This window comes from Barbatula barbatula, assembly GCF_947034865.1.
Source record: "Barbatula barbatula genome assembly, chromosome: 7".
Lineage (NCBI taxonomy): Eukaryota > Metazoa > Chordata > Actinopteri > Cypriniformes > Nemacheilidae > Barbatula > Barbatula barbatula.
The window spans coordinates 18494773-18522626 of record NC_136770.1 but is presented as its reverse complement, the minus strand read 5'-3'; the positions used below and the strand labels follow the sequence as shown (position 1 = coordinate 18522626).

General features: G+C 37.9%; 2 protein-coding genes across 2 annotated transcripts; one reads left to right on the top strand and one right to left on the bottom strand.

Moving 5' to 3' along the window:
* Nucleotides 1–253: 253 nt before the first annotated feature.
* Nucleotides 254–3857, bottom strand: ptmaa (prothymosin alpha a). The gene is made up of 5 exons (XM_079460243.1): nucleotides 3671–3857; nucleotides 1420–1488; nucleotides 1223–1313; nucleotides 986–1071; nucleotides 254–885 (listed from the first exon to the last, which is right to left on the bottom strand). Exons 1-5 carry the CDS (start codon nucleotides 3713–3715, stop codon nucleotides 847–849), a joined length of 330 nt encoding a protein of 109 aa, XP_079316369.1. The 5' UTR covers nucleotides 3716–3857; the 3' UTR covers nucleotides 254–846.
* Nucleotides 3858–19209: 15352 nt separating this feature from the next.
* On the top strand, nucleotides 19210–22849 carry LOC306896343 (uncharacterized protein). The gene is made up of 4 exons (XM_079460242.1): nucleotides 19210–20568; nucleotides 20797–20890; nucleotides 21053–21140; nucleotides 21221–22849. Exons 1-4 carry the CDS (start codon nucleotides 20523–20525, stop codon nucleotides 21578–21580), a joined length of 588 nt encoding a protein of 195 aa, XP_079316368.1. The 5' UTR covers nucleotides 19210–20522; the 3' UTR covers nucleotides 21581–22849.
* The last annotated feature ends 5005 nt before the right edge of the window (nucleotides 22850–27854 follow it).

Genomic DNA, 27854 nt, shown 5'->3' with positions numbered 1-27854 from the left:
ATATACTGTATTTGAGCAACTGATGTGAGTCTTTTTCCCTTAAGAAATATGAATATAAATGGAAGAATTCACACAGACAGTTTTATTTAACACAATATAATTTATACCAGAGTCTTGAAGGCCTGAATAATTTACATTGATGTACATTTTGACAGGCTGATGAAAAACACTGCATCTGAAGATAATGCTGGCTTGCCCTTACAGCTCCAACATTAAAACTCATGAAAAGTCATAAAAGGAAAAAAATAAGAACTCACAAAATAAATTTCGGTTTATTGTCGCACAACAAATTTCACACATACATCAAACAGGCCACAAATAGATAGCAATTTAGTAGGCAAGAAAGAAAAGAAGAAAACCTTCTCTTTTGCCCTCTCATACAATCCAACTACGTATGATACAACTGCTGTACATACACAAAGTTACTGGAATGCTTTGAATTAACGTTTTTTCTAGTTTTTTCCCGCTCCTTTTTAACATTTTTTGTCGCTTTTTTACAAGTTTCCTTTGAGATAACATGACATGGTCAAACCACAAGTAAAGTCTATTTCTTAAAGAAGCATCAACTTCAAAGCACCGTTTGGAAACCAGAGATCACTGTCAAAAATGGCTGACCTCCTAACAATATGTACAAAAATATAAAATGTAAATAAAAATACAAACAAATTTTTCCTTTTAAAGTATTTCGTAAGAAGGTAGAGCTTTGAAGTCTTGGTTGTTCCTACAAAATCTGCAGTTAGGTGTGTGTGCACGGATGCTGGACTCTACTTGATGACCACGCTTTTTCCTCCCCATTGGACAAGTTAAGGAAAGGAGGGATGAAAAGTTTACGAGCCGAGTGGCTTTCTACGCGTCTGTTTTCTGCTTCTTAGTCTCAACTTCATCCTGAAAATGCAGAGTTAAAGTTAAAACACCAGCTTGTAAACTGTTGAAAACAAAATTTCAGATTTGATAAGGACCTGAAAGACAAAAAAGTTAAACTTGCCTCATCATCATCGTCATCGTCATCATCCTCTGCCGCTCTCTTTCCCGTACCACCCTCAGCCTCATCATCTTCATCCTCATCTTCCCCTGTAATACAACATACAGTTACGCATATCTTTGTTTATGTGCTTCAGATGTTGACACATAGGTGGCGCTGTGGCAGGACGTTTTCCACCATTTCATCTGAGGTGTTGATTTAAATCCTGCATTCTGACCACTGGATCTCTGGTCTCCTTACCTTCTCCATCATCTTCCTCCTCTTCCTCCTCACCAACATCCTCCTCTTCCTCTTCTACATCATTTTCTTGATCGCCATTTTCCTCCTTTTCCTAAACAAAAATGTTACGTAAGTGCTAAAAAGTGAGTTTTGTGTTATGTGATAGATCTTTTTTAAGAATCTGATGCTGTCGGTCACCAAATTAACAAAAAACTCACCGCCTTTCCATTAGCGGGAGCATCCTTTCCGTTTTCTGCCTCCTCAACCTGCTTCTTTTCTTTGAGGTCCTAAAAAATAAAAATATATATATTTTGTTGCTTCAGTTACTTATCAGAAACGGGAGAAATAAAACAACTACATTAATGCTGTATTCATATCATCACGTATCCGCGGACCGTGATCTCCTTTCACATTTGAAACGCGACACTTCCATATTCTATATTCATTGGCTGCCTGTCTAATCCATCCCAGCCTGCTTTAAAGACCATATTGAGGTGTTGTAATTTGATACGTCGACAGGGTTGCCGCCAATGAGCTATGTAGTTCACTACATAATCCACACCGTTGCGTTTGATAAAGACACGCCCGCTAAAAAACTACAACTCCCAGATCACAATTAGAGAATATTTTAACTCAGCCAATACGAGCGCTCAAACGAACTCAACCAAAGAGAGGCAGGCCAGATAAACCCCAAAGGGAGGGGGGGAGAGAGAAAGAGAGAGAGAGAGAGAGAGAGAGAGAGAGAGAGAGAGAGAGAGAACAATAGCGCTAAGCATTACGGCCCCAGTATTCTCTTTTATGCGCTATAAATCGTTCCCTCGAGAATAATCTTTATTTTGGAGAGGACATCGTAAAAGACCTTGTTAGGCATATCAGTTGAAATCACTGCATCGCCTCCGTTTAAAAATGCAGACTATTCATCGGAATATCGGTATAATATACCATGTACCGTCCGCTCGAGTTCGAAAATGTAGGTCATAATCCTTAGCCTTTAAACCGGTTAGCGTCTACATCAAGCATGCAACGCCTTCTCACGCCGTCACCGTCAACGTACATGCCAACGCTTTGTACCGACACAGAGCCCCAGTGATCCATACATGAATAATGAACCTAATCTCCGTCGATAGAGAGGGATCTTACCATATATATGATAAAACGCGGGCATACATCGATCAAATAAATAGCACGGGCGGTATCTTACGTCTAAAACAGAACACATCTGCGTATTTCAGAGATTCGTTTAGACTCGCACGTATTGAAACTGGGCTGCATAAATATAGCCTAACAAAGGACAAAACGGTCAGAAATTGTAGTTTGCCCGCAACAGTCCACTTACAGTGGTTCTTTTACGATAACAGCAGAGATTGAACAAACACTTGACACGGCTGGTGGAAAATGTTCGTTAACCCTGTAACTTCGGTTTCGCGCTCACATCCTGCGCAGGCAGCGCGCTACAAGGAGAACTCATTCAGTCAGTCAGACTGGTGCAACCGCACGACCACCACCGGCAGCGGGGTTTCGCGGAATAAGTTTTATTTGCACAAGCCGATATCTCCAAAATAAATCATGTACATCTGCACATTTCCCGAACTGGTTCTACGTGCATCAAAAACGAGTCCTCTCCGTACGTTACTTTCCATTCTGAAGCTTCTGAATAAAGTGTCGGACAGGTAGAGCATAGCCCCCCAAACCTGACAGATGTGGTGTTTTAATCGATATCGTAAAGTTGACCTTTCCTTTCGCGACAAAGTGAACTTTGTGTCTAACCTTAACTTGACAGACGTGCGATCCTTCGGTAAACTCCCGTAAATCTGAGGCAGGGTCGTTTTAATGTTAACGCAATTTGAATTCAAACGTTATAAAATCCTTATTTAAGCATCACAGACAAATGAGACGACATTGGGTAAAAGACTGTCTATCAGGTTCCGGATCTTGAAGGAAAGCGTATTTTATTTACAGTGAGATCGTGGATCGTGAGGGCTGCAGTAACTTGTGTGACAGATCGGGCTGCGGGGCTGAGGTATCGCCGCGTCTGGCGGACTCTACGAGGCACCTCTATTAACGGAGCCTACGAAGTAATAACGAAACTCGTGCAACAAAACAAATAAGCGCACGCCAGATATCGCAAAATCATATGCGTCCGTCTCTCACATACTTTTCAAAGCGGAACCGAAAAACCGCCTTTATAAACAAAGAACCCGCGCAGAATCAGAACAAAACCCCTTTAGTTGCAAAGGTCTTCGTAACAAACCATAACTTCAGAACACCTCACATTTTCCATGCACATCCCAAGAAGTCTTCAAAGTGATAGTGAACGGTCAAAACACCGACATCATTTGCAGAAAGCATTCAGACAGCGGTGGATAAATCAGCGTATTGCTTTCCATACCATAAGTCAGACTTATTTATTAAAAAGGTTAAAAATCCCGCATCCGTAAAATTCAGTGTATAAATAAGGACTTGCATTACCTTGGCGGATACTTCCTTGCTGATATCGACTTTTGTGTCAGCCATTTCTGCCTAAATGTCAGGAATATAATATATGATATAAAGAAGAAAACGAGATGTGCTTAATTAAATAAAGACTATTAAGCGTCTGTAGCGAGCGCACACGGCAGCAGCGCCGTTAATATAGACCACTAGGCGGAGCAAAGAGGCGGGTGGTTTTCAATGATTGGCCGGTAGGAAAAAAAATCAGTTTCTCTGATTGGCCAAGATGGAACAATAGACAGTATTTCAACAAAGTCAAACACCACCTCCAAACCAACCTCTGACTCATTTATGTGTGAAGTAACTGTCGATCCATACTATCCCGGTCAACCTCCCTTTGATGGACGGCCTAGATGGGTTGACTTCATACGTTAAGCACTAATAATGTAATGCTCTATGTAGATATTCCGTTTTACTCACAGATAGCATGTTTTCTAATGTTCTATTTGTATGCTTTTGCGCATGCATTGACCTCGTTGTTGAATATATGTCTTAATTCGTATACAATCTTTTGCCAAAGGTGTTTCGTATTTGTAAACTGTTCAGCAATGCGATAGACGCGTTTATTTTCCCCCAAGCGTTTGGATACACCCCCTAAAGAGAAAAGGCGCCTAATTCATTTGAGATGACTCAAACTTGGATCTGATAAACTCACATGATCAAAGAATATAATATTGCGGCAGTTAGTGGACGCCCCACTGGTGAAACCTGCTCAAGATTTGAGTGACAGCTCTCAAGCCCCTCCCCTTCGCCGACATTTCGCCTGGGTATGTAAAACACATCGTCCTGTGTCTTTTAGACGTATTTTTGACATTACGCAAAATATTATTCAGTCGCTTCAAGTCATATCTAGTGAGATGCGGGGTTTCTTAAAATGCTTAAACGAGTTCTTGTTTCTTTTGGGAGTACTGAATGACGAACAGATGATTTGGGGCAGTGCTGGACAACGAAGGTGCTCGTCAAACAAAGCGTTTTTATAAATATCCCAAATTAGGTTTTAATAAGTTGTGCTATTTATAATTTGCACGCATCATCCGAGAAACAAATGCAATGGCGGAAACTATTTACCTCACCAACATGGCCGACTGAAATGCCGTATGGCGTCTTAAAGACTCCTCATTGGGTGATTGGGCCGAACGAACACAGGCTTGACGCTTTGCCAGTGTTGAATGGATGCTGCGAATGTCAATCAACGGAAGGACCGCGTGGAAGGTGGTTAAGAAAACATGGAACTGGAACGCCCGCTTGTTCTTTTATTCTCTCCTCCCACATCAAGGGCAGATAAAAGGTGCTTGCAAATACATGTTCAGGATTAGGTTTGCAGATGGGTTTATGAGGAGTAATAGGCAACCGTGATTTTATTTACAGGTAAGACGTTTGTCAGTTACCTTAATATCAAACATGATATTCAACATTGATCAAAGGTTATTTTTATTTATTGATTCGTTGTTGTCCTTTAAATAAGTCACTTTATGTATTTATTTTTGATTTAATCAGGATATCGCTATTGTAAATAAGGACGTAAGGTCATGCCTTTGCTATACAATATTATTGAACTTTAATTTCACTATTCTGTTAGTACGCAGTATTTCTGACACTTATTCAAAGCCATTTACAGTATAGCTACACTGATTGTATATACAGGGCCCCCTGGAGCAAACTGGAGTTAAGTGCCTCGCTCAAGGGCAAAATGGTGATAGAGCAGGATTGTGATATCAGGCAGTCTTCTATTCCTGGATCACTCCTGCTTGGAATTAAACGTGCATTTGTGTTAGCCGATCATATTCATAACCCTCGGACTACCACCACCTTCAATCGTCTCATACATTTATAATCTGTCATTTCAGCAAACACACATATCAGACATTGTCCGGCTCACCAGAGTGCCGAATACATTATTGTATTAATGAATGTTTAATGGGGAGTCAAATTACACCCGTCAATCAAATTTAAGTAATCTGCAAAGTTTACAGCCCCAGACACTATTGCCCAGTGTTTGTCTGTTACTGTTTGTCTCTCCCGCACAAAACATATACATTTCTTTTTTAAACTAATGTACCAATCATTTACAAAATGCTGGCATTGTATTTCTGTAAGTATAGAACGGATAGTTCTTGAACCTTGTCTCCCTAGATCCACTTTATGTTTTTGCCATTCATTTCTATACAAAACTTTATAAATTAATAAAGAGACCATAGACAAAATTAGCTCAGGTATGACTTGTACTATAGTTGCTATAATTATTTGAAAATGTATTAAAGAAAGATTTTAAGATTTAGCCATTTTGCTTTCTATAATGTATAAAAATACTTATAAAATACTTATTTTTCATTCAGATTTGTGTGTAAGCTCTCCTCCTCGTGTTACAGTACAGATATTTGACCAAACTCTTAAACATTGACATATTTTTAGCTATTTACTAATAAAAATGTGGATCTTCCTATTCATTCACCAATAAAAATATAGAAAATAGTTGTGTGGTCATTTTATTTTCTTCTGAGATTTACTTGCTTTGGTTTGACATTTACTACTGCTTAGATGCATTTTACTACGTCTGTCAAAACATTACCTTTAATGTAAAGACAAGAAATATTTATATATAGTAACATGCCCCCCGAAGCAGTGACAAAAGAGAAAGAATCCTGTGCTCCATCCACCCCTCTTTATCTCCCTCCTCTCTCTCACAGCATCCCTGACATCAGTCTCTATTAACGCTGCTTAAAGCTCTTAAGATGAACCGTGAGAGGGCTTTCTAACTGATCTCTGGCATCTAAATGGAGTCTTTTCCTGTCTGCAACAATAATAACCAATCTGGAAATCCCCCTGCTTTGCTGCCGTCTGGTATGAGGAGTCACGTGACCCAGCGCAGTCCCAAGAGCCCAGAGCCCTATTTGCCCCGGTCTCATATTTGGTCCTGTTTATCCACAAAATCTGATTGCTGTTAAGAATCCACAATGGCCTTGAGACACAAACATGGACACCCTTTGATTATAACAGCACTGTTTATCTAGCAGTAGTTTGAGAGAGTAACTCAATTATTTTAGTATCTAACCATCATGGATAGATATTTTATGTTTTTGTCCTGGAGAAACTGGTACTTTATTACATACTCTTGATGGTTTATTGTTAATTCTTGGTTGTGAGGATCATCTTTGGCGCACAGATGTGGTTTCGATAAAATTTTAAATCTGAGTCAAATGAACAATAAACTCGAGTTTGAAGCTAGATCAAAAGTCTTAGTATCATTCCACACATTTTAATTGGTCTGTTAACAGACAGAAAGATGAAAGATAACTCTTTCTTCAAAAAAACTGGTGTAATGTTACATTGCAGATCACAATGTTCAGGTTTGTTTGCATTACATGAGCACGGCAAAGATTTCCATGCGTATTCAAAATTTGTTTATGTATGCAATGTTTCCTCAAACCCTTGAGGACGGCAAATAGCTTTCCACAGAGAGAGCATATCTCATTTGGGATGTTATTTTATCGGCCTCTAACAGGGGAAGGACTACAAAAGCTCGGCCTGCAGCATCTTCCTCTCGCTCATTTTTCAATATAGCCTTTATACAGCAGCTGATCAGACAGTTCATCCAGTTTCCACAGCTGGATTAATTCATGAAGCCAATGCTTTAATTCAGAGCAGTAACTATCATGTTATTACAAAACGACATGTCTACTCACCATCTAAGAAGATTTTTAACAAATCAAATGTTTACATGTTTGTTTACCTTTTTTAAAGAATTCTTGTAAACTGACCAGAAGCAGTTTAACACATAAGAAACTGGCATGACACCGTCTCCACGGCTATACGGCACAGATTAAGCATTCTGTCCTAGAGACGGCAAGAGATGGAGCTGAAATCGATGCTGCTGATGCATGCGGCACGTGACCCTGTGACCTCTAGCTCGGCAGTGTCCATCTGTGTGTTTTACGTGTAATTGAGCGTGTTATAAGCATATGCCAACAAATTATTCAAGGGTTTTATTGGTATAATCTGGATTATTGCGCAATCATTATTGTAAAGTCATATAAAGCAAAATATTATTTTACCTTTTTTACTGCTTAGCCGGTTATTGGGTTGTATCAGCTTACTTTGTTAACAATTTGAGAGTTGTTAAATAATAACTTTATTAGATTTATGTCAGCTTCTACTTCCTTTCTGGTGGTTTGCATTTCAGCAAACTAGCAACAGTAGGCCTATCATTCGCTGGCAGACTTTCCTTTTTGAGCGCTGGATCTGATTGGCTTACGGCTCGCACCTTCTGTGCTGAATTTACTCGAAGCATTTTTTGTTATATCAGAGCCTGTCATCTACTGTGTTGCATCTACATGAACGTGAAAATCGGTCAGGTGATTCTTTGAAGCCATTTACACTGGCCTGCTCAGTTTTTCCCACTCCCACATCCATCAAATGTTTCCCCTCTTTCTCAACTGTTAGAATATTCAGTATATATACTACAATGAAAAAATAGTGATTCGTATATGATCATCATTTATCTAAATTAAAGGCTTTAAAATGACTTTATATGAACAAAATATGAAATGTATTTATTTTGGTCCATCATCACATACCGAGCTCCTCCTACATAACAAGAACCAACCAGTTCTACTTGTGTTAAAGGCTAGGTGGCACTGATGTGCAGTCAAGATTTATAAAGCTGCAGACCTCTCAGATGAATTCTCACAATCTACCATTACAGGAATAGTCTTCATCGCTCAAGTTAAAAACTGGAATCCCACTGCATCACTTTCTGTTCTTAGCCATATGTGCTGTGGTAAGTGAACTTTCTTTGCACTTGTTTTTATTTTAAAACTGAACAATCATTCTTGTACAAATAGTGTTATATTTGTTTTTTAAATTGAATACAGACAAAAACATTTTTATTTATATTAAGATTTCATGCTATAAACATGTTTTGTAACACAGCTTTCTACCTAAAAGAAACAGAATCTATTATGACTTAGGTTGTTCATAATAATATATTAATAATTGTACCTTTGTAATATATTGTAAAGATACTTTAAACTATCAAGGCCAAAAAAATAATCTGTAAAAAAGCTCAAATACCAAATGACTGAGCAGAACATTTGTAAATGGTTAAGATTGCATAATATTTCATTTTAGTCTATTTACTAATATCATTTCAAACATATTATGTGGGGCTGCTAGGATGGTAAATGAACATGTACTAAAGCCAATGAATATTAATCATCTAGTAGAATAGTAATAATTAAATTTTCTCCAGAGCACTTAATAGGCTATAATCTACAGACTCTTATTCTATTCTGCTGAGACCACTGGCAACAGGCTTCAATCTTTATCACGCACGCCCCCTGATTCCCTCTTGTGACACAGACAGGCATCTGAATTGCCCTCAACTCCAAATAGTGGAAGTGAAACAAGTAATCAGAAAATAACCTACAAAAATAGACGTAACTTATTCCTCTTTGTTAAAGTGACATCTTGGAAAAAGCTAAATTATATGTGAAAACTTCTCAAAAAATGTCTGAACTCCAGGTTCCAGGATTTGATGATTATTGGCCATATACGAAACACAGCAGGGAGAACATATATTTCATGAATATATTTATGAAGATATCATGTACAATACAAATTCAACATTTCATTTGTTCAGATGAATAACAATTTAAATAAAACTTTGTTGATAATAATTATTATTATCTAGTCTTCGCATTTTGGACGTCACTGTGCATACGTAACAATATAAACTTACAGAAAAGTTGAACTGTTCATGACCTGAGGTCCTTAGGGTGTTGACATAGTAAAATTATTTGAATATCTGCTGTCTGATAATACTAGCTGCTCATCTCCTTGGTAACTTTAGAGTGCAAGAAAATCTTGTGAACTTTATCTCTGGTTTCACTTGTATGCACTTCCTTGTCAAGGAGTGATTCTTTAGCAGTGATAAACCACATGTTTACACTTGGCTGCCTGCAACACAGTGTGGCCCAGCAGTCACCCCAGCAGTTATGTAAAGTCAGCGCTCTCCTGACCCTGAGAGGAGTGTGAACAAACAGCAGATTGCACTTAACCTAACGGCATGTGTCCAGTCAGCCTGAAAAAAAGAGTAACTGTGCTGCTTGAGTGGTGGAAGGTAGTGGAGCTTTTAGTACTTGGCAGCATTTTTATAACGTAGTGAAATGCCTACCGAGGAATATTAAGTGTAATGATGCACTCAGCTCATGATTCAATATAAATATTTGATCATTATGCAATAGTATGACATTTTAAACAAGATGTAAAAAATCCTCATTTAAGAATAGTAATATTCCGGCAGCTGTGGCACCAGTAAAATTCTATAAAATATATTTGTACTTTTTTAACATAAGGGGTCAGGTGCTGCTTTACCAATAGGATGAAACAATATGTTATATCGTACAAATCGCCGTATAGCTCAACGATGCAAACCATGCATTGTCAATGACGATTGACGATTCGCTGGGGGGCGGGGGGTGTTCTCTAAAGAGGCGCTTGCCAGCCTGTGCGCATGTGCAATATATGAGGCCACATTGAGAAAGTGGATTTTTTGCTCAATATAAACTTTGTAAGCCAAAGTTACGATACAGTTCATGTCTAATAATTGATTGGAAATAAGCAGTTTAATCGATTTGAGAAATATCCGTTCAAGTAGATAGGACTTTAGACTTGCTATGACAAATAGCTGCCCAGAGGCGTTGCAAAAATGGCCCTCGAGTAGCACGACTTCTGTAAATGGACTTTGATACGTGTTAATCATTGCAGATAGAGCAATCCCAGAATGCACTGGGCCAAGCTCAATTGGAAAAAAATATATAAATATTCATGTGCATGATTTTAAATATTTGTCATTCAATACTGTAAGTTTTGCTAAATATAAATACTGCAGTGTAATAAAAAACAATATCTGTCTTAAAGTGTCTTAGTTTAGCAAAAAGCCTACTAGTCTCAGATTATTGTTCTCCCTCACGAGAAGCTCTACTTGTGTGTGTGATTCCAAGATGACTACAATGTTGCCTTAGATTGTAGCTACCTACTGTATATAACTCTCTAGCTCCAGGTTTAGAGACAGACCCATAATCTTCCCAGTTAACCTATGATCATGCACAGCAGTGTGTATTTACATTAAATGTCAACTGGTTGGATTTATCACCAATATTGTACAATTAGGTAGAACATAAATGTTTAAAGTGTAAGCCCGTATTACATCATGCTTTTCAATTGTTAGCACTAATGACGGTGTAATACAGCCTAGAAGGATGATACTTGGGCATGTTTGTTGCTCACCTGGGGAATGATGGACACAAGTGTCCATGTAGAACAGAAGACTCTCTCGGAACAAGCTGTCGTTCATCAGATGTGATAAACTGATGTATTTGCATTAAAGGGCAATAGGGTGTGCAAGCAGAATCTAGTTAGCAGTAATTATTTGGGTCATCACCGATCTATGCCATGACACAAAAAACATCTTCTCTAAATGTTACTGAACCTTTCTCTCTCTTTTCTCTCTCAACTCTTCTGCTTCCGTCCTTCCATCCCCATTTATTTAGCTCTTATTTATCCACAATCACCTCATCAGTGCTATAATAATAGGCCTGTGAGTCTCTGCGGTCTTGGGGTCCCACATGGCACTATTGGAGTGCTTTGGTCTGTGGATTGGATTACAATTTATCCATAGCAGCAGCTGTTGCTACCTAACAAAGCCCAAGGGACCCTGGGCAACATTCAAGCTGGACAGAATTCACCAAGGACACTCTTGACAGGAAAAGTGTAATGGTAGACAAATATCTAGTTTTATGACCTAATGCTTGCTCCGGCACGTCAACGCTTGAGGTAAGACTACTGTAGGTCTGTGCAGATGTTCCGTAGCTACACAACATAAGATTAAAGTTTATTTCCATCTGTGTTTAGACTCACTGACGGGTTTTGACAAACTCATGCAATAACCCTAAATCACACACAAGTGAATGAGGTCATGTTAGGTCAGTGACACCACACACGGGACGAAACACCATTTATTTGTATCTAACTCAACATAACACTATGAATTACTGTTTGTGAGGAATTTAATCTATATATAAAGAAAGTTCTCAATATAAACATTTTGCAAAAAAAATTCAAATGTTTGACTGAATAAAGTTTAACAGGCAAACATCGTTGTAGGCCTTACAAATAATTTTGACCTCTGTATGTGACTTGAGATAAAACAATCTGTTTTTTAAACAATCTTTTAGTTTATCAGTTGATGGAAAGTCCACGAGTGGACTGTCAGTCTGTGGATCGAAAGGTCATTCGCTTTAGCCCAAGATCATCCAACGCATCCACTGTGACATCACGCACAGATGATGTAAGTGCGCTAAGAGCCGGTTACAGTGGGAGGGCTGTTTGTTTGGAACAGAAAAAGGTGCTTTGTTAGCTTCACTTCCTCTTCCCTGCTACATGACTAGAACATTGTTCCTGGGTTATAGTATTTGATCATTTGAAGGGAAACTGAGTTGCCCTTTGTGGATCTGACCTAACAGACACATTTGAGAGCGGAGAAAGTGTATTGTTGAAATCGAGGACCAAGTTGGTAACCAAACAGCATTGTGTGGACAACCAATGCAAGTGAATGGGTGCCGGTTAATTTCAACGTTCCCTGCTATTTTAACAGTTGAAATGCTCTTACGTTCAAAATGTAGCCTACTAAATGGGGCTTTCAAAAATAAACCAACCATGAAAAACATTCACAGGAGTAAAATGTGTAAATAACCCTCCCAAATCTCATATATCATTACCGCTGTGTGATGTACCAAAGAAGTGGTTCAAAAACTGGGAGACCCCCAGATGGTTCCAGGTTCCACAAAGCAATGCAATTGACTCTACACAAAGGTGGACTTACAACAACAACAAAAAAGTTGAGCTAGAGGGAGTTCGGGCAAAGTATCACCTATTGGAATATTTTCAATAACTAATGAATGAACAAAGTTTGATTACAAAGAGAGAGGGGGAGGTTATAAATACATTTGTTATTAATAAAATACTAATAATTTGAATGGAATTAAATACATATTTTAAAAACATATTTGTGTGAGGTGTTAAAAATCCTTCTAGAAATAGTTATTTGGCATCACAGGTTTCAAAGAAATGCATTTTCCTGGTCTATATTTTGTTTTAGCAGGACCCGTTAGTTCTGTCACTTAAGTTCTTCAGCATGGTATCAATTTTACCAGATGCATCAATATAGTTAAAAGACTGCCAGTGAACACCAGAAACTGCTTTTTGTGTATCCTGAAATGTTTTGAGGCAGAAAAAAATCTGATTCTCAACCTCCAGCAGATGGCGATAATTCTCTGTTTAGAATGCGAGCCGCCGGGACAGTGCATGTCAGAGCACAAACCAAGCCATGAAGTTCAAGGAATTGTCTGTAAACATCGAGACAGGATTGTATCGAGGCACCTGAAGGACTCTCCGACCATGAGAAACCATACAGATCTCAAACCCCATTTACTGCCATAGTAGGGAAAACAAATAGCCTACACTGTAAAACTTTGCTGTAGTTTTGGAGCAGGTTTGCCAGTATTTACTGTAGATTTATTTACTACTTAAAACTACTTTCCTGTTGTTTTCAGTTCGATTATACTTTACTTTAATCAATATTAAAACCCTTAGAGATTCAAGATAAGCAAGAAGAAACTGGTCTCATCACTGGCACTCATGTGTCTTGTATTTAAAACTTTTCTTAACTTAACTTCTTAACTTCTTCTTAAATTAAATGATGATACATTTACATAACGAGTAAAGTGACTTGTTTTATGAAATAAATAAATAAGTTTATGTTTAAAACAAATTAAATCTACAGTAAGTTTCTGGCAAACCTGCTGCAATATTTTACAGTGTACAATGGGGGATGAGATCTGTTTGGTTACTGGCATTCTTCCAAATATCTTCCTTTATGTTTACCAGAACATAGAAATGTATACAGGTTTGGAACAATCTGAAAGTGAGTAAATGATGATAGAATGTTCTTTTTTGGACGAACTATAGCTTTAAACATTCTTCTGCTGATCACAACCTCCAAAGGTCCCAGTGAGGATTTATCAAAATAACTTACTTCCCCAAAGACAAATAAACAGTGAACCAGAAGTCTGCTGGCCCAGCAGCATAAGCATAACACTGCTTTAACCACTAAATCCCAGTTACATAGGTTAAGACTGCACACACCGGATCAGACAGAAGCAGTGCCAGTGAAATTATTCTTTTAGGAGCAGTTTCCAGGGATTTGACTAGTCCTAGAGTAAAATAAATGCACAGAGATATCTTAAAATACATCATAATCCCTATCGGGGAAACCACCCCTTTGTGTATTTATTTAGTTATCATTGCTGGTGGCCAAACATACTGCTACTGTATGTAGATCTCCCTTACACGACTTAAGAATTTTTACATACAGGCTACAGGAATGCTGCAAACTCGGACTCTGTCCTAACATGCATCTCTCTTCATAGGACTTAGACAGACTGCAGCCATTTTACAAGTTTTAGGGTTCTTCTATTCTTGCTATTTGAGTCTTTGATTTCTATAGTGATCAGACTCTGACTGCCACACTTGCCAATGACTATATACTTTTTCTACACGGCTAACATTATCTAAGACGAACTAGATCCACAAAAACCTGCACTGACCAGTATAAAACCATAAAAAGCCAGACTACAAAATCAACTCTGTCAAGGTTTTGTGGTGTTCCTGTGTTTTATTTTTAATTATGAGCTAAAACTCGTACAGAAAAAGTAAAGGGGGTAGCTTGGGACGGATGTACAAAGTGGCCACAGCCGCTACCCTAACTAAGGGTTTGACATTACCTAGTGGTAAAACCAATAATGTAGTTACACAATTTATTCTGATCAACTGCCGACCCTAAGGTTTCCTACTCTGTTGATGAGGTTAACAAAAGAGTTCAGTCGAGATGCTGACCAGAGAGCATGTATCTCACTAACAGTCTTGCTTAGGTACATTACCTTTGTAATGTGAAAAGTAAAACAAAATACCCTCCTACCCTATAAGCAAATCTCAAAGAACGAACGAACGAAAGATGCAGAAACCTGACATGTCATTCTCCGAATCAATTTCATCCTTTCAATAAAACATTAAATGTGTATCTGTGTAAATGCATGAAACATCAAAACACTATTAATAATTCATAGACCACATGGTGTCCACAGCTGTGCTACATTCACAGTGTTTTTAAATACTGAATCGTGTTCTTATATATTCAGTATTATAAAATTTCGTGTTCAATTTCAGTTCAGTGCAACTGGAATTTGTGACACTCTGTAAAAATCCTGTAAAAAATGGATACATTTTTTGGCAGAAAATTACCAATACATTTTCCTTTATTTTACAAACATTTGCGTTAATGCTAAAATGCAATTTAATGCAGTGCAAAATGTAAAATGCATATTGTTCCCCCGATTTCTACGGCTTATCTTTAGAGTGTGCTAAAATTGTTTTCACAGCAGTTATCTTTCATACAAAACAGGCAGCTAATTTACAGAAACAAAATGCTCAATGACATTTAGTTTGAACTAATCAATAAAATGTAATGGATTGTACCAATGCCAAAACTCCATGAGCAAATTTTGATTAATAAAGACTAGACACATTTCATTTGTCTATATACAGTTCCTGCTGAAATAAAGCACAATGTGTGGTCACAAGTAAAGCATTTAAATGTGTTTATGTTATTAAAGATAGAGCAGTATATATTCAATGCAGTATGCGTTTTAGAGTCATGTTTGTATAAATCTTTGTAACAGCAAAACATTTCATTTACTGTAGGAGGCCTATCCTGTCTGGGTCAGAAGACTTTGAAGAAAGTTAAGTTATTTGCTGCCATCTTGTGGACACTTTTAAAAACTTCATTCAGTATTCTTTGCCCTAAAATCTTCAGACGAAAGGTCTTTTTCCAGTGGCGGCCGGCCAATAGAGGGCGCTAGGGCGCCGCCCCCCTTAAGCCACAAAAAAAAAAATTAAAACAATTAAAACAAAAATAGTAATAATAATGAGAAAAACATCAGTATGTCAATATTTGTGTGTTTTAAATATGGAATGCACCCAGTAATACATGTAAAATATGATACAAAATCATATTTGCAACCTTTCCTCTGCCTGTCTGACCGCTTCATCAGCTCTGGGGCGATAGAGAAAGCGCCCCAAGGAGGCGGGTCTATGTAGCAGTTAAGCCAATTGCTAATTTAAGATATGAATGTATGACATAAAATTTAGCCAATCAGCGTTCTTAAATAGAATCCAAGAAGGGCGATCATTTTATCGCCCCAAGCCCTGATAAAATAAGGACTGGGCTCTAGGGGCGCCATTTTTACTAAACGACAATGGCGAGCGCGGACGTTACTCCTCCAAGACCCAACCCTAACTCGGTGAAATCTCTCCTCCAAGATCCGTTTGAGAGGAGAACTTTGTCGGAGAAAGTTCGGGTGAAAGAGCTGGGCCCAGATCAACCTGACCTCTCAATCAAACAGCAGGCTAGCGAAAAAGGGAAGCAGTATATGCGCGGCTTCTCCCGTAGCTTCACACACACACACACGTTTCTTTGTATATAGTTGACCTTAGCATAAAAATCATTCAGTTATATATGGTACTCTAAAAAATGTTAATAGTGTGTTTGCTAATATTACTGTATATATGTTTTGTATCAATCAATTGTTGCAGTTCTGGAGCACATTAACAATTAGTTACATTTAGTTTGATCATAAAATACTTTATGCTATTCTTCCAGTCAAAGGTTTGAGTTCAGCCACTTGATATCCATTTCTATATTATACATCCTTTATACAGTGTAAGAATTCCTATAAACTTTATAATAATTTAATGTTATTGTCCACTTTCCACTCTGTTCTGACAGCATGCATATTGTGTTGCCTATTTACTACCAATGGCACCAACAGCCTTTCCAAAAGATGTTACTTATATGTAGAAATAGTCAATTGTTTACAAGTTCAGTTTAAATGCAAATAAAAGGCTTGTGTTTGTGCATCATGATGTTTATGTTTTTGTGTACGAATGCCTCAACTTTTTAATATTGGCATTAAATAATTACTGACTATTTCACTGAGCACTGCTGTCCTGCAGTTTGTGTTAAATTTTATTGCGATGGTTACGGAAACAAAAAAGTATGGCACAGCCCCACCGAGAATATTTTTCACCAGCCGCCACTGTCTTTTTCTAAATTTTTCTTCATGCACCTTATTACTGTATCATGTCAAAAGTGCACAGCAAATATTTCCTACATGAATAAATCACTGCAAATTACACTAAAACTTTTCCTCTTTTATTCGTCATTTGATTCTTTTATGTTTTTTTTATTTATTTATTTAATCTCAAAACTATTTTTAAAATGTCGGTTGCACATATCTATAGAAGTACGACGTGTCTATGTTTGCAGTGAAATAGTACAGAAGAATTTTAAAATGCATAATATGTGGATGTCATTTCTGCAGGTACCTTTCAAGACCACACGAGGGACTAAAGACGGCCTCTATTTATTCGTTTTTGTAAATAAAACTATATCAGACTGATCAAACGAGTCAATACTCCATTGTAAAGAAAAAAGAAACCTTGCTTGCCCCGAGAAAGCTTACAATAGCATTCAATGGGCCTACTTCTAAGTAAAATAAAATAAGTATAGGCATACTAACCCAGATATTAACAGAACTAAGCATTTGTATTACTGCTTTAATTATGACCTTGGAAGAAGATACAGATTCCCAATGTGTAGGTATAATCGTTTTAATAAATCTTTTATTACTATTTCAATAAAAGAGATGAATGGGTATTGTTATTCTTTTTATTTTACTTTTTGAACCGTTGAATTTGTTTTTGGGGGCCAATAAAGTGTATTTCAATTGTATGTGTATGTGTATTGTGTATGTCGGCCAAAAGTCATTTCTAAAAAGTGTTTCTGCTATAATAGTGGAACATGCCTTGTTATTTGGCACACAAATGCATGGAATTGTTTAGAATTATTATTGTTACTAAGTTATAGTCTATTTTATCAGCACAACAATTTTTAAGTAAATAAGTTTTGTCTGTAAAGAGGCAATATAAAATGTAAGCTCATCCGTTCTGTGGTTATTTTCAGCGGGACTCTGTTCCACCATGACACGGTAACGTTAAGTTAAAGTATAATGAGTCTCGATCATGTGAAATGGCGGCAGGGGGAGGAGAGGACCGATGACGGTAACATGATACAGTACTGCGCCACTGCCTGGAGCCAATGCGTAAGATGGAAACCGCGGAGCGGATTCACACACAGATCGGACACGTGTGTGCTGCAGGCGCGTCACGCGTCAAAATTAAAACGCTTTCATTTAAATTAACATAGAAATCTACAGTGCAAACACACTGCAAGCGGACAGAGTGTTTAACAAACAGTCTCGTGAAAGCGAGCATAGGAGCCATCACGTCGCGTCGCTGCAGTGCAAGACAGCTGTGTTCATGTTAATAAGAGCTTTCTGGTTTGTCACGTCGCTGTCCATGAGGATCAAGTCATGTGGAGATGCCATGGATGGAGTATTTTTGGTTCTTATCTGCAGACTATCTAGGGTGCACAACGATTATATTGCATGTTAATAGATAGCTGCTGATGCCAAAAAACGAATTATAATCTTAATAAAATAACTTGTGCCCCTTTAATATTCTGTTGAAAAGATAACCATTCTGTGAATCTTGGTATCAGAGAACGCGTTATTAAACACATTCATAAATATGTATATAACTACAAAGCTTATTACCGAATGAAATTACAAGTACTTTGTAAAGAAACGTGTTATGCATTGTTTAAAATAAACCAAGTCACCATTTTCCGTCTCTCTAGCTCATGAAGTTACTATTACATAAATACAGTCTGTGAGCCTTTAAAACCCACTTGTTGATTGTGGAAATATTACCCGTCCACTGTTTTTCATTCCTGTTCAGCAATGATTATGCCGGTCCTCAAAAAAAATATTATTGTCCAGTTAATTTTACCACTGGGGCAATGACTGCTCCCAGTTGTCCCTCCCAGCCAACTCTTATGGTTAGTCCCTGACCATACATGGTCTTGGTGGAGGAAAGAGAGCTGTAGGAAGAAGTCATCTGCCATCCAAACAAAAGGGAGGGCCCTGAAACAGACTCTTGTAAGCATTGGCTGTGTAGCTATTCCACCAAAAAAATGCACACTGAAATACAGTGTAGAGATAAATAATCGGTTATATGACTCAGGAAATAACTTGCTGGGAAACTTTAACCATATCGTGGCTAGACAATGTCTCACTTGGGGTCCCAACTTGTAAAGACTTGGTTTTAGTTTCACTTTAAAAAGCCACAAATTGGTGTTTCTGGGTGTGGATGTGAAACATTTTTCTGTTGGCAATGACTACGAAAGCAACAAACAAATCACCTTGTTTCTCTCTTTCAAAGTACACTGAAAATATTCTTGTCAGATCATCTGTAGTCATAAAATATTACTCGGTGTGACTAAATCTTCCATTTGTTTATGGGTTAGATCAGGTAGTAAAAGCGCCTTAAGGAAATAAATGCCTAATTTAGCTTTTCATAGTGTACTTCAAAGTGCTGTAGCCGAAGCCACGACATTTGCATGATTTGACATGCATTAGTTTGACGGCGATTTGAAATTAACAGGAGAGAAATGCCATATAGTAGACGTTTACTTATCTTATATTTTTCTACCTGACTGTATTGACATGTCTCCCTTACCCAAAAGAATTGTCCTTCTCAGCATTAACTAACAGTAACTGTGCTGTTACTGTTATTGACATTTAAGTTTGTAGAGGGGGTATGTGATATATTTCATGTTATCTTTACAACTCTTTACTCGACCAAGTGTGTGACTCACTAATATTTATGGTCACACAAACAAAATCACCATTAAACGAGGTAATATCAAATTGGTTTTACATTTGTTAGCTTTGTCAAATATATAATATGTTCCCCTGTGATATGTTTCAGAGATAGGCAGCACTACAGAGAAGGAACAGCGACTGCATCCCAATGGGACAATACTGTCGAAGGCTCCTTCCAAATGAGGCCTCCAAATGCGTGACTTATAGTTTAGTGTTATGGGCATACAAATTTATATAGCATTAACTGTAAAAAATTACATAGTCGCAAGTGAAACTTTTGATACAGACCTCCTCTTTCCTGTTTTATTCTTGTGGGTTGAATGTCAATGTCAAACTGAAACGATGGCTGCATCCGGGAGTATGATTGACAGGCCTTCTGACCAATAATAACGCTAATACAGCTCCCCGTTGATGTTCGCCATTTTGCTTTGAAAGCGCTTTGGCTGATGTCGCGTTTACCAAAAGGGGGCGGGCGTTGCAAGAACTGACAAGCAGACGCAGATGACAACAAAGTACCGCGAGAGGGATTGCTTATGCGGTACTTTGAGGTCATCCGCCTGTCGGATCTTGTGGCGCCGTCTTCCAAAGGACCCGGACTTCGGAGGCCAAGCCAGATGGCCACGAGGGCCGATCAGTGTTATTCCTAATGGGACAGTCTAGCCTTCGGAGGATTGCGTCACCGGGTTTTTCAGCCTACCGGCCCTGTCGCTTAGCAACAATCAGCTGGTGCGCAGTGAATCTTGGGATAGCAGAGGCCGTGAAGGATTCATCGGAAGGAGCCATCTCACGGAAACAAAGGACGCGTTCGGAGGTCGCATTCGAAGGAACCTTCGAACCGGGATAGCCTTCGCCACGGTGATGTAATTGGCCTTCGAATGTGGCCTTCGGAGGACACAGCCTTAATATTGGGATCCAGCAAGTAATTAATAACAATGCCGGGTTATAGTACAAAGAGTGAAGAACTATATCAGGTGAAATGTAAGTCCGTGTTTAAATATCCTCTGTTTTTAAATAATCATTTTGTTAATTTTTTAGTCCACCGCACTGCTGCATTTCTTTGTTCTTGTAAGGCAAATGTTGTGCTCACATTTGATTTGATTTTAGGGTGCTAAGAAGCAAACAGTTTGTTTTAACTCAACTGCACTCATTTTTGCTTCTGTTCAGTTTTGTGATGCAAAGTTGCACTAACATTTTGCCTTGTTTTAGGGAGCACCCAGCAAACTGCCCAGTTCATTAAACTGAGGCAAGATCATGCATGTATGTTCACGGGGGCCAAATATTCTGCGGCTGTGGCTTGGGGGTAAGGGAACAATCCGTTTATAATTTCTTCATTTGACCGTCACTCAATGCAAATACAGCAACAGTACACAAGGCACTTTTAACTTGTGTACGTGCATGCGTTCCTTTATATGATATCTATATTGACACGTTTGTTCATTGTTCACCTTTTCTCTTGGTTTAGGACCATTTTGGAGCAAATGGACCTGCACAGGAAGATTACTCCCATGCAGGCCAAAAAAAAGTGGGACAATTTAAAACGGAAATACAAAGTATGCATATGATCAAGTTTAAGCCGATATGTGGTGGTGGTGTTTTTCTTGTTGCTAACTGGCATGGTTTAATTCCTCAGGATTGCAAGAGTTCAGGGTCCAGCGAGGGAGTGAGTGGTAAATCCACTGCTACAACATGGCCTTATTTTGCACTCATGGATGAGGCGTTAGGACAGATGCATTCCACCAACCTCTCTGCTGTAATCGTCTCTATCCCCCCTGAAGACACACCAGGCCCGAGTTCAGCAGTGGGTGAGGAAAATGTGAAGGAACCCTCAACACCAGAAAAAAAGAGGAAGCGGGACAGAGAGGAATTGTTAATGGAGTTTGTCAAGGAAGAAATTAGATACCAAAGAGAGGCAGACGAGAGAAGAGCACAAGAGAGCAGGGAGAGGATGAATAGACTCTTTGGTCTACTCGAAACATTGGCAGAGAAATAATATGGATTTACTTTTTTGTGAAATGTCATTTGATGAAGGAATAAAAGATTTAAGTTCATTGCATTGATGTATTTACAGTTGTCTGTCTAAGTACTTACAACATATAACAAACAAAAAGATTAAGAACAAACAAAAACTTACATTTTACTATACTTGGGTTCTTTTTTGGTTTGCTTGTTTGTTGTGGTGCTGCTGGAGGTGGATGGGCTGCCTCAATGAAGACAGGAAATCTCTCTCACTGGAACATCATCTGGGGTGGTCTCTTGAGTGTTTGGTTTGAAGTTTCCACTGCCCACCGCATCGTCTGTCAAGTGGTTTGCAGGGCCGACTCAATCAATGGCTGCCATGCCGGTAATAATATTGACATAAAAAATAATTAACCTCCTTATTTTAATTTACATCACAGCATGCATTACAACATGCAAATTGTAATTTACAGATTTTATTTAGCTCGCTTGTTACAAGTAGTAATGGTCAGAGTGTACCTCCTCCAGGGCAGATAGCTGGTCTCACTATGGAGAGGCACTGGCTTTCTCCAAACCCCCTTCATCATCTGCCACATCCTCCTGAGGCTCATCCTCCTGGGTATTGATGTCACCAACCCAAAGGCAGATTATGTCGAGGAGGGTGTGGCAGGGTGTTATGACCTGAAATGATCGAATAAATTAAATAAATTATACATTCTGGCAAAAAGTAACATTTGAATCGTTGGCAGTAGTTTAATGATGTCTCTGGAATTCACATAGTTTGAGGTGTAAAGGTGTGGTGCACCTCAAGCGCTTGTTGAAATATGGTGTTACATTCCACCACTGGTTGTTAAAAAAATTAAATTCAATAGAACAGAATTATTACTAACTACATATCAGTAACTTCACACATTTTAACCACTTCTTATTAAACTTGGTCATGCTCTTAGATAAGCTTGAGATACATAACCCTGTGGCAACGAGTGTGAAGCGTCTCTGCCATCTTGTGGAGCAAAGAATAAATCGATAAATTTTAAAGACTGGATCCATATTTTACTTTCCCTTAAGAAGGGACATGTCAGGGTGTCAGCTCTCCTCGCACACTGTTGCTAGGCAACAGGACGATAGGCAGAAACACCCGGTGACGCAATTTGGCAATTGTCCGGAGAATGGACCATTTAGGAATTCCATTAAGTGGCCTTCAAAGGCTTGGCCTCTGAAGACCAAGTCCTTCAAAGGATGCAGCCTTTGAAATGGCATGCAGCTATCTTTTCTGTTTCGCATTCATACAACCCACAAGTACAAAAAAAGGAAATTAAAGGTCTGTATCCGAAGTATTTTTTCAACGAACAATATCTAGATTTGTTTTACCAATAACACTAAACTAAAAGCTGTATATAAAAATATGCCCCCATAGAATTGAATTGTTTTTTAGTTATTGTTGGTGTAATACTAATACAGTATAGGGACAGGACAGGACGATGTTACAATGTTCAATTGTTTGTGTAATACGGACAATTAGAGAAGCTCTTGTAAAGTAATTATGAATTTTATTAACATAAATATCTTTAGTCGTCTCATGTCACACTACACACTAAATTGCAAAGAAATACAAAATGGGAAAAATGTTCATCTGGTTGTGCAGCTAATGCATTTTGAAGGTAAACCGTATATTTTCCAATGCATTCTAGCCTTTTGTCAAATCATGGCTTTAAAGTGTCTTCAAGTATCAGCTTTTGATTTAAATGAACCACAAACATAACAGTGCATTAGTCTGAATTTCTTTTTTTTTTGCAGTGAAAAAATTAACACGGGATGATGTTGGCCCTGCATTTACCAGTGAACCATTTTAACTGTAAAATTGACACATAACACATCCATGGCTTAGAAATAATGGAAACTAATGGCTGATCAGGCAATAAAAAACCACACAAACAATAACACTAAAATGATTCTTATCAACCCACTTCCCGCTTTGCTGTCCCTTGTTGCACTTTCTCATTATCATAAACTCAATGTCCAATAAGTCTGAAGATTTAACAGGACTCACATCACAGATTTCCAGCCATATCTGTTTTCCTGACTATTATTACCAAAAAACTGGCCGTTAAAAGAATAAAGACAGTTTGACATCACACGAACACCCAAACTTTAGTACACAGTAGCATCCTACAATTCAAACAGCCTTGAGACAGAAGGCCAATTCATATGGACACACTAATACTAATGCATTTTACTTCAGGCTGCACAAGCAGAGATGAGCAGAGACATAAGTATCAGTTAAACAAGAGGAACTGGATAGTTCAGCAAAGTCAAACTGTGACAGTAACAACTTAATAGCTTCTCTCACTATAACAGATCTGACTGACACCAACAATACAAATGATATTTTCTCATGTTCAAATGACATTCTTGAGAAACCAATAACTGTATCACATTTTCCACACACACATTCTTTAAATAACCTAAATAAATTTGCCTAATCACTAACATTGCTTTTGTGTGTCATGCATGCAGTGTTGCCAATGTATTATTTACATTATGCATTTGGCAGACGCTTTTATCCAAAGCAACTTAAATTACATTAACCTATACATTTGTTTCTAAGCATGCACAATCCCCTGGGATCGAACCCACAACCTTGGCGTTGTTAACGCCATGCTCTTACCACTGTGCTACAAGAAAGCTAGGATTGTAAAAAAGAAAAAAATAAGAATGTTTTCAAAATGTTCAACAAAAAAACTAGTTTAACTGGACATCTTTAATGTATAGTAAACATTTGTCTCTGATTTTTAAAGTGATGAAACATTTTATATTGTTAAATCACCTATGGCCGATTTTACATTTAGTACTAGTAAGTTAAAGTGTTTTATTTTGTATTATTGTTTTTCTCTCCCTGTTTAAAATGCATGTCTGATTAAACACATGTCTAGATTAAAGTCTATACCTGTGTTGGTTTTAGCAAAGAATCTGAGGCTTATGGACTAGCACATTCTCAATTCTCTTTAAATTTATGAGACGCATTTCTAAAGGATGTAATGATTTATATGTTATTTAAAGGTGTAGCCACCCCAAACGTTCACCAGCAGATTTATTTAAGCTTAGGAAAATTACAGTCACGGTTTTGTATTAACATAATAAATATGGATAAATACAACATTTCCATTGGACACATTACGACTAGATGGACATACAAAATCCATATTTTATGCTGACGGTAATGCCAGCGAATAGCAAAACATTTTCCATTACTAAGACAAATTGCTAGTGGGAACATAGTATTTATACAGGGAAGAGTTGGGTTTGGTTAGAAGGTGTGGTGAGATTTACAGATTGGTTGCTTGGTTTTATAACCGGTTGAATTAATTAATAATGTGAAAAGGTGTGTCTTGAGTCTTCAATTTGAACTGTTTGGAAAGTTACCACATAATGTTACTTATATCCACATAATGCACTTCGTGGTTTTGAGAGGGAACAGCTTTTTAGGCATAAAGGTTGGATCGTGTCTTGTAACACCTCGTTTATATGAACCGAAAACAGTGTTCATAACCTGATTTTGAAAGCTACAGTATTTTAGAAGTCAATGAAGCAAAATCGGGCCACTGTTCTGGATGCACTCAAAAGGGTAATGACAGCAGACCAATGTGGATGGGGGGCAATGAATGCAGAAAGCTACATACAACTGGCACAAAGAATAGAGAGAGAGAATGCTGCATGGCAAAAAGAGAGCATTTGAACGAGACTGTGAATGTGATCAACAAGTTAATTTATATCTAAAAATAAAAAAATGTACTTACAGCTACAGAGTCATAACTTGAAATATCAAAAACAAAAGATTAGCATTAAAACCCCTACCACTGAAAACATACTTACAACAGTAATTCATCAACACAAGCTACACTAGCTTTATTTAGGCATACAATGTTTGGACGCACGGCTACAGTCTTTTTGAGTAACTGTCCAGTTCTATAAAACGGTCAGGTTACCTTTTCGCACAATGGATAGTGATAAGCAGATCCCTATAAACTTGGGCTTGTAGTGCACTTTTCCCTCCACCGAAGAGCATTCTTCCAATATATCATACGGCCTTGTCCAACCTCACATTACCCCATTAAAATTCTTTTGTTCTGACTATAACTTTGTTATGGCTACAGATGTCTGTCTGCGCTGCCACACTTTCTCGGGCAACCGAGGCAAAGCACAGAGCATGTGGAATTTCCCCTGCAGAATTCCATTTCCAGGTAGGGAAACTTGAACATGGAAAATAGCCGCTTTAAAAAAAGTATGCAAGACTTATCCCAAATTATATTAAAGTTTAACAAGGACTTTAGAACCTGTATGTTGTCGACTCACTGAAAGCACGTGTAGACAAACAAACCAGAACTTTTCAAATTCACTGCAGCGAGTTGTCAGTTTACTTTCTCCCAGCCAATGAAAACACTTGCATTTTATTCTCCATAGCGTGACTAAAGTAAACTTCTTGATATTTCCACACAGGTGAAATATCAAAATTTCCCCCCAAAACAAGTAATTATAAGTAAGAAATGTAGCTTTCATATCTTTACATTTAAAATAATTATATATACGAACAAATGGATTTATTGTTGCACAGAGACTCAAATATTGTTAATATGAACCCAGACGATATAAAAGGTAAAGCAGAGACATTTTAAAAGAGAAACAGCAGAAAACGGGACCTTTGACAGACACAAGGAGAGCGAGGGAGGAGGCGGAGAGATCAAATGCAAACAAGAAATAAATATTCATGTTCACCGACAGAAAGGTTGCAGTGTGCAAAATGTCTAGCATTTGCAATGTGAGTGGGAGATACCAACGGAAAACAAAAAAGGGGGGAAGAATGAGAATATTTACAAGCCTAAAGAATGATTTCACTGATAGCTGAAGAACAATAAATGCCACTTGTAAAATTGAAACAGCCTGTTTGTTCAAAGTGTCACAACTAGGCGACTCTTGAATGCCCAGTGTCTCTGTCTGCATTTTTAAAATGTGTTATATACAAAGAGTTTTTAGTGTGCTGACATATTTTTACATTTTAGGGTTTTAGAAGAAACAGAAGACTGCAGATTGCATTCTTGAATCCCTTTAATGGGAAAATGCAGCACTTTGTAGACACATCTGACAGGAATAATGTGATAACTGAAAGGAATAGTCCAGCCATAATTGAAAAGTCATCATCGTCACCAAAACTGTTCAAAGGGCCATATATACCTAAACTAAAACCCTAACAAGGCCATTATAATAAACACCCAGTTTTCTTCGTGGTATTTCCTGGACTGATAAAGCTGTCCGATCAGATTTAGGTCTCAGACATCTATCCACAGCAACCTGAGATTTATAAACAATCACAAATACATCAAAACCCCATCGTATATAAGAACAGAGTGAACTTGTAATTTTCGTCATATTTAAAGTTATATTTGCTTTTATTTTTGAAAGAAAACTACTGAAGCTGCTCAACTTCTTAAAAAGACTGAAAGCAATGAATGGTCTGTTTAATGGAAGAGACAGCACAGAAGCTTTGTTCTTGTTTTCAGTCAAGGCATTTTTCCTCCATTAGTTTGATCAAATTTACAATAAGGAACACAAGTGTGAAGGAGGAATGACAGTGGATAAGACTGAGTGTAAGAATGAGCTCTGCTAATAACTGCGGGCATGTTAGGACCAATGCTAAGAGAGACCGGCACCTCCTTCAGACAGGCAGCAAAGGCTATGACCACACTATGTGTGATGCTTTAAATATGATTAAAAAAACACTTAAACTGACCCAATCCTCATGGGATAAATTTACACACAGCACAACATGTCCTGACAGCCACCTTCAATTAGTTTCCTTTCATTTGTAAATATTTATATTGGACAATGAAAAACACTCCACCCAAGTCACATGTATATGTAATCTTTATAAAGGAGGCTCGGAGTGGATTATTTGTATAATTTGAGTGTCATTATGTCTAAAAATTCTGATTCAAAGCCTTGGTGCACAATACCTTACTCAACAGTATGAAATTAAATAGGAAATATGTAACAGTTTAAAACAAAACAGGTTCTATAGATCAATGGGATGTAAACTGGTGGTCTGTACGGATTGAAAAGTAGCAAAAATAAAAACCGTGGCATAATTTATCCAACCGCATGTAACTAAAAACTTGTATATCACACTTTCTTCACACAAAAGAAGATACTTTGAGAAATGTAAGTGTGTCCATACAGTGTGGGCGGCGGGGCCATTGTTGTTTGGTACCAACAATCTTCAAAGTATATTCTTTTGTGTTTTGCAGAGGAAAGAA

Excerpts from the sequence above, each read along its gene's own strand:
- ptmaa (XM_079460243.1), bottom strand. The coding sequence starts at position 3,715 with ATGGCTGACACAAAAGTCGATATCAGCAAGGAAGTATCCGCCAAG. Across the intron at positions 1,489-3,670 it reads GCAAGGAAGTATCCGCCAAG|GACCTCAAAGAAAAGAAGCA; the intron begins GTAATGCAAGTC and ends TTTATTTTTTAG. Across the intron at positions 1,314-1,419 it reads CTCCCGCTAATGGAAAGGCG|GAAAAGGAGGAAAATGGCGA; the intron begins GTGAGTTTTTTG and ends ATTTTTGTTTAG.
- LOC306896343 (XM_079460242.1), top strand. The coding sequence starts at position 20,523 with ATGCCGGGTTATAGTACAAAGAGTGAAGAACTATATCAGGTGAAAT. Across the intron at positions 20,569-20,796 it reads AGAACTATATCAGGTGAAAT|GGAGCACCCAGCAAACTGCC; the intron begins GTAAGTCCGTGT and ends GCCTTGTTTTAG. Across the intron at positions 21,141-21,220 it reads ATTTAAAACGGAAATACAAA|GATTGCAAGAGTTCAGGGTC; the intron begins GTATGCATATGA and ends TTAATTCCTCAG.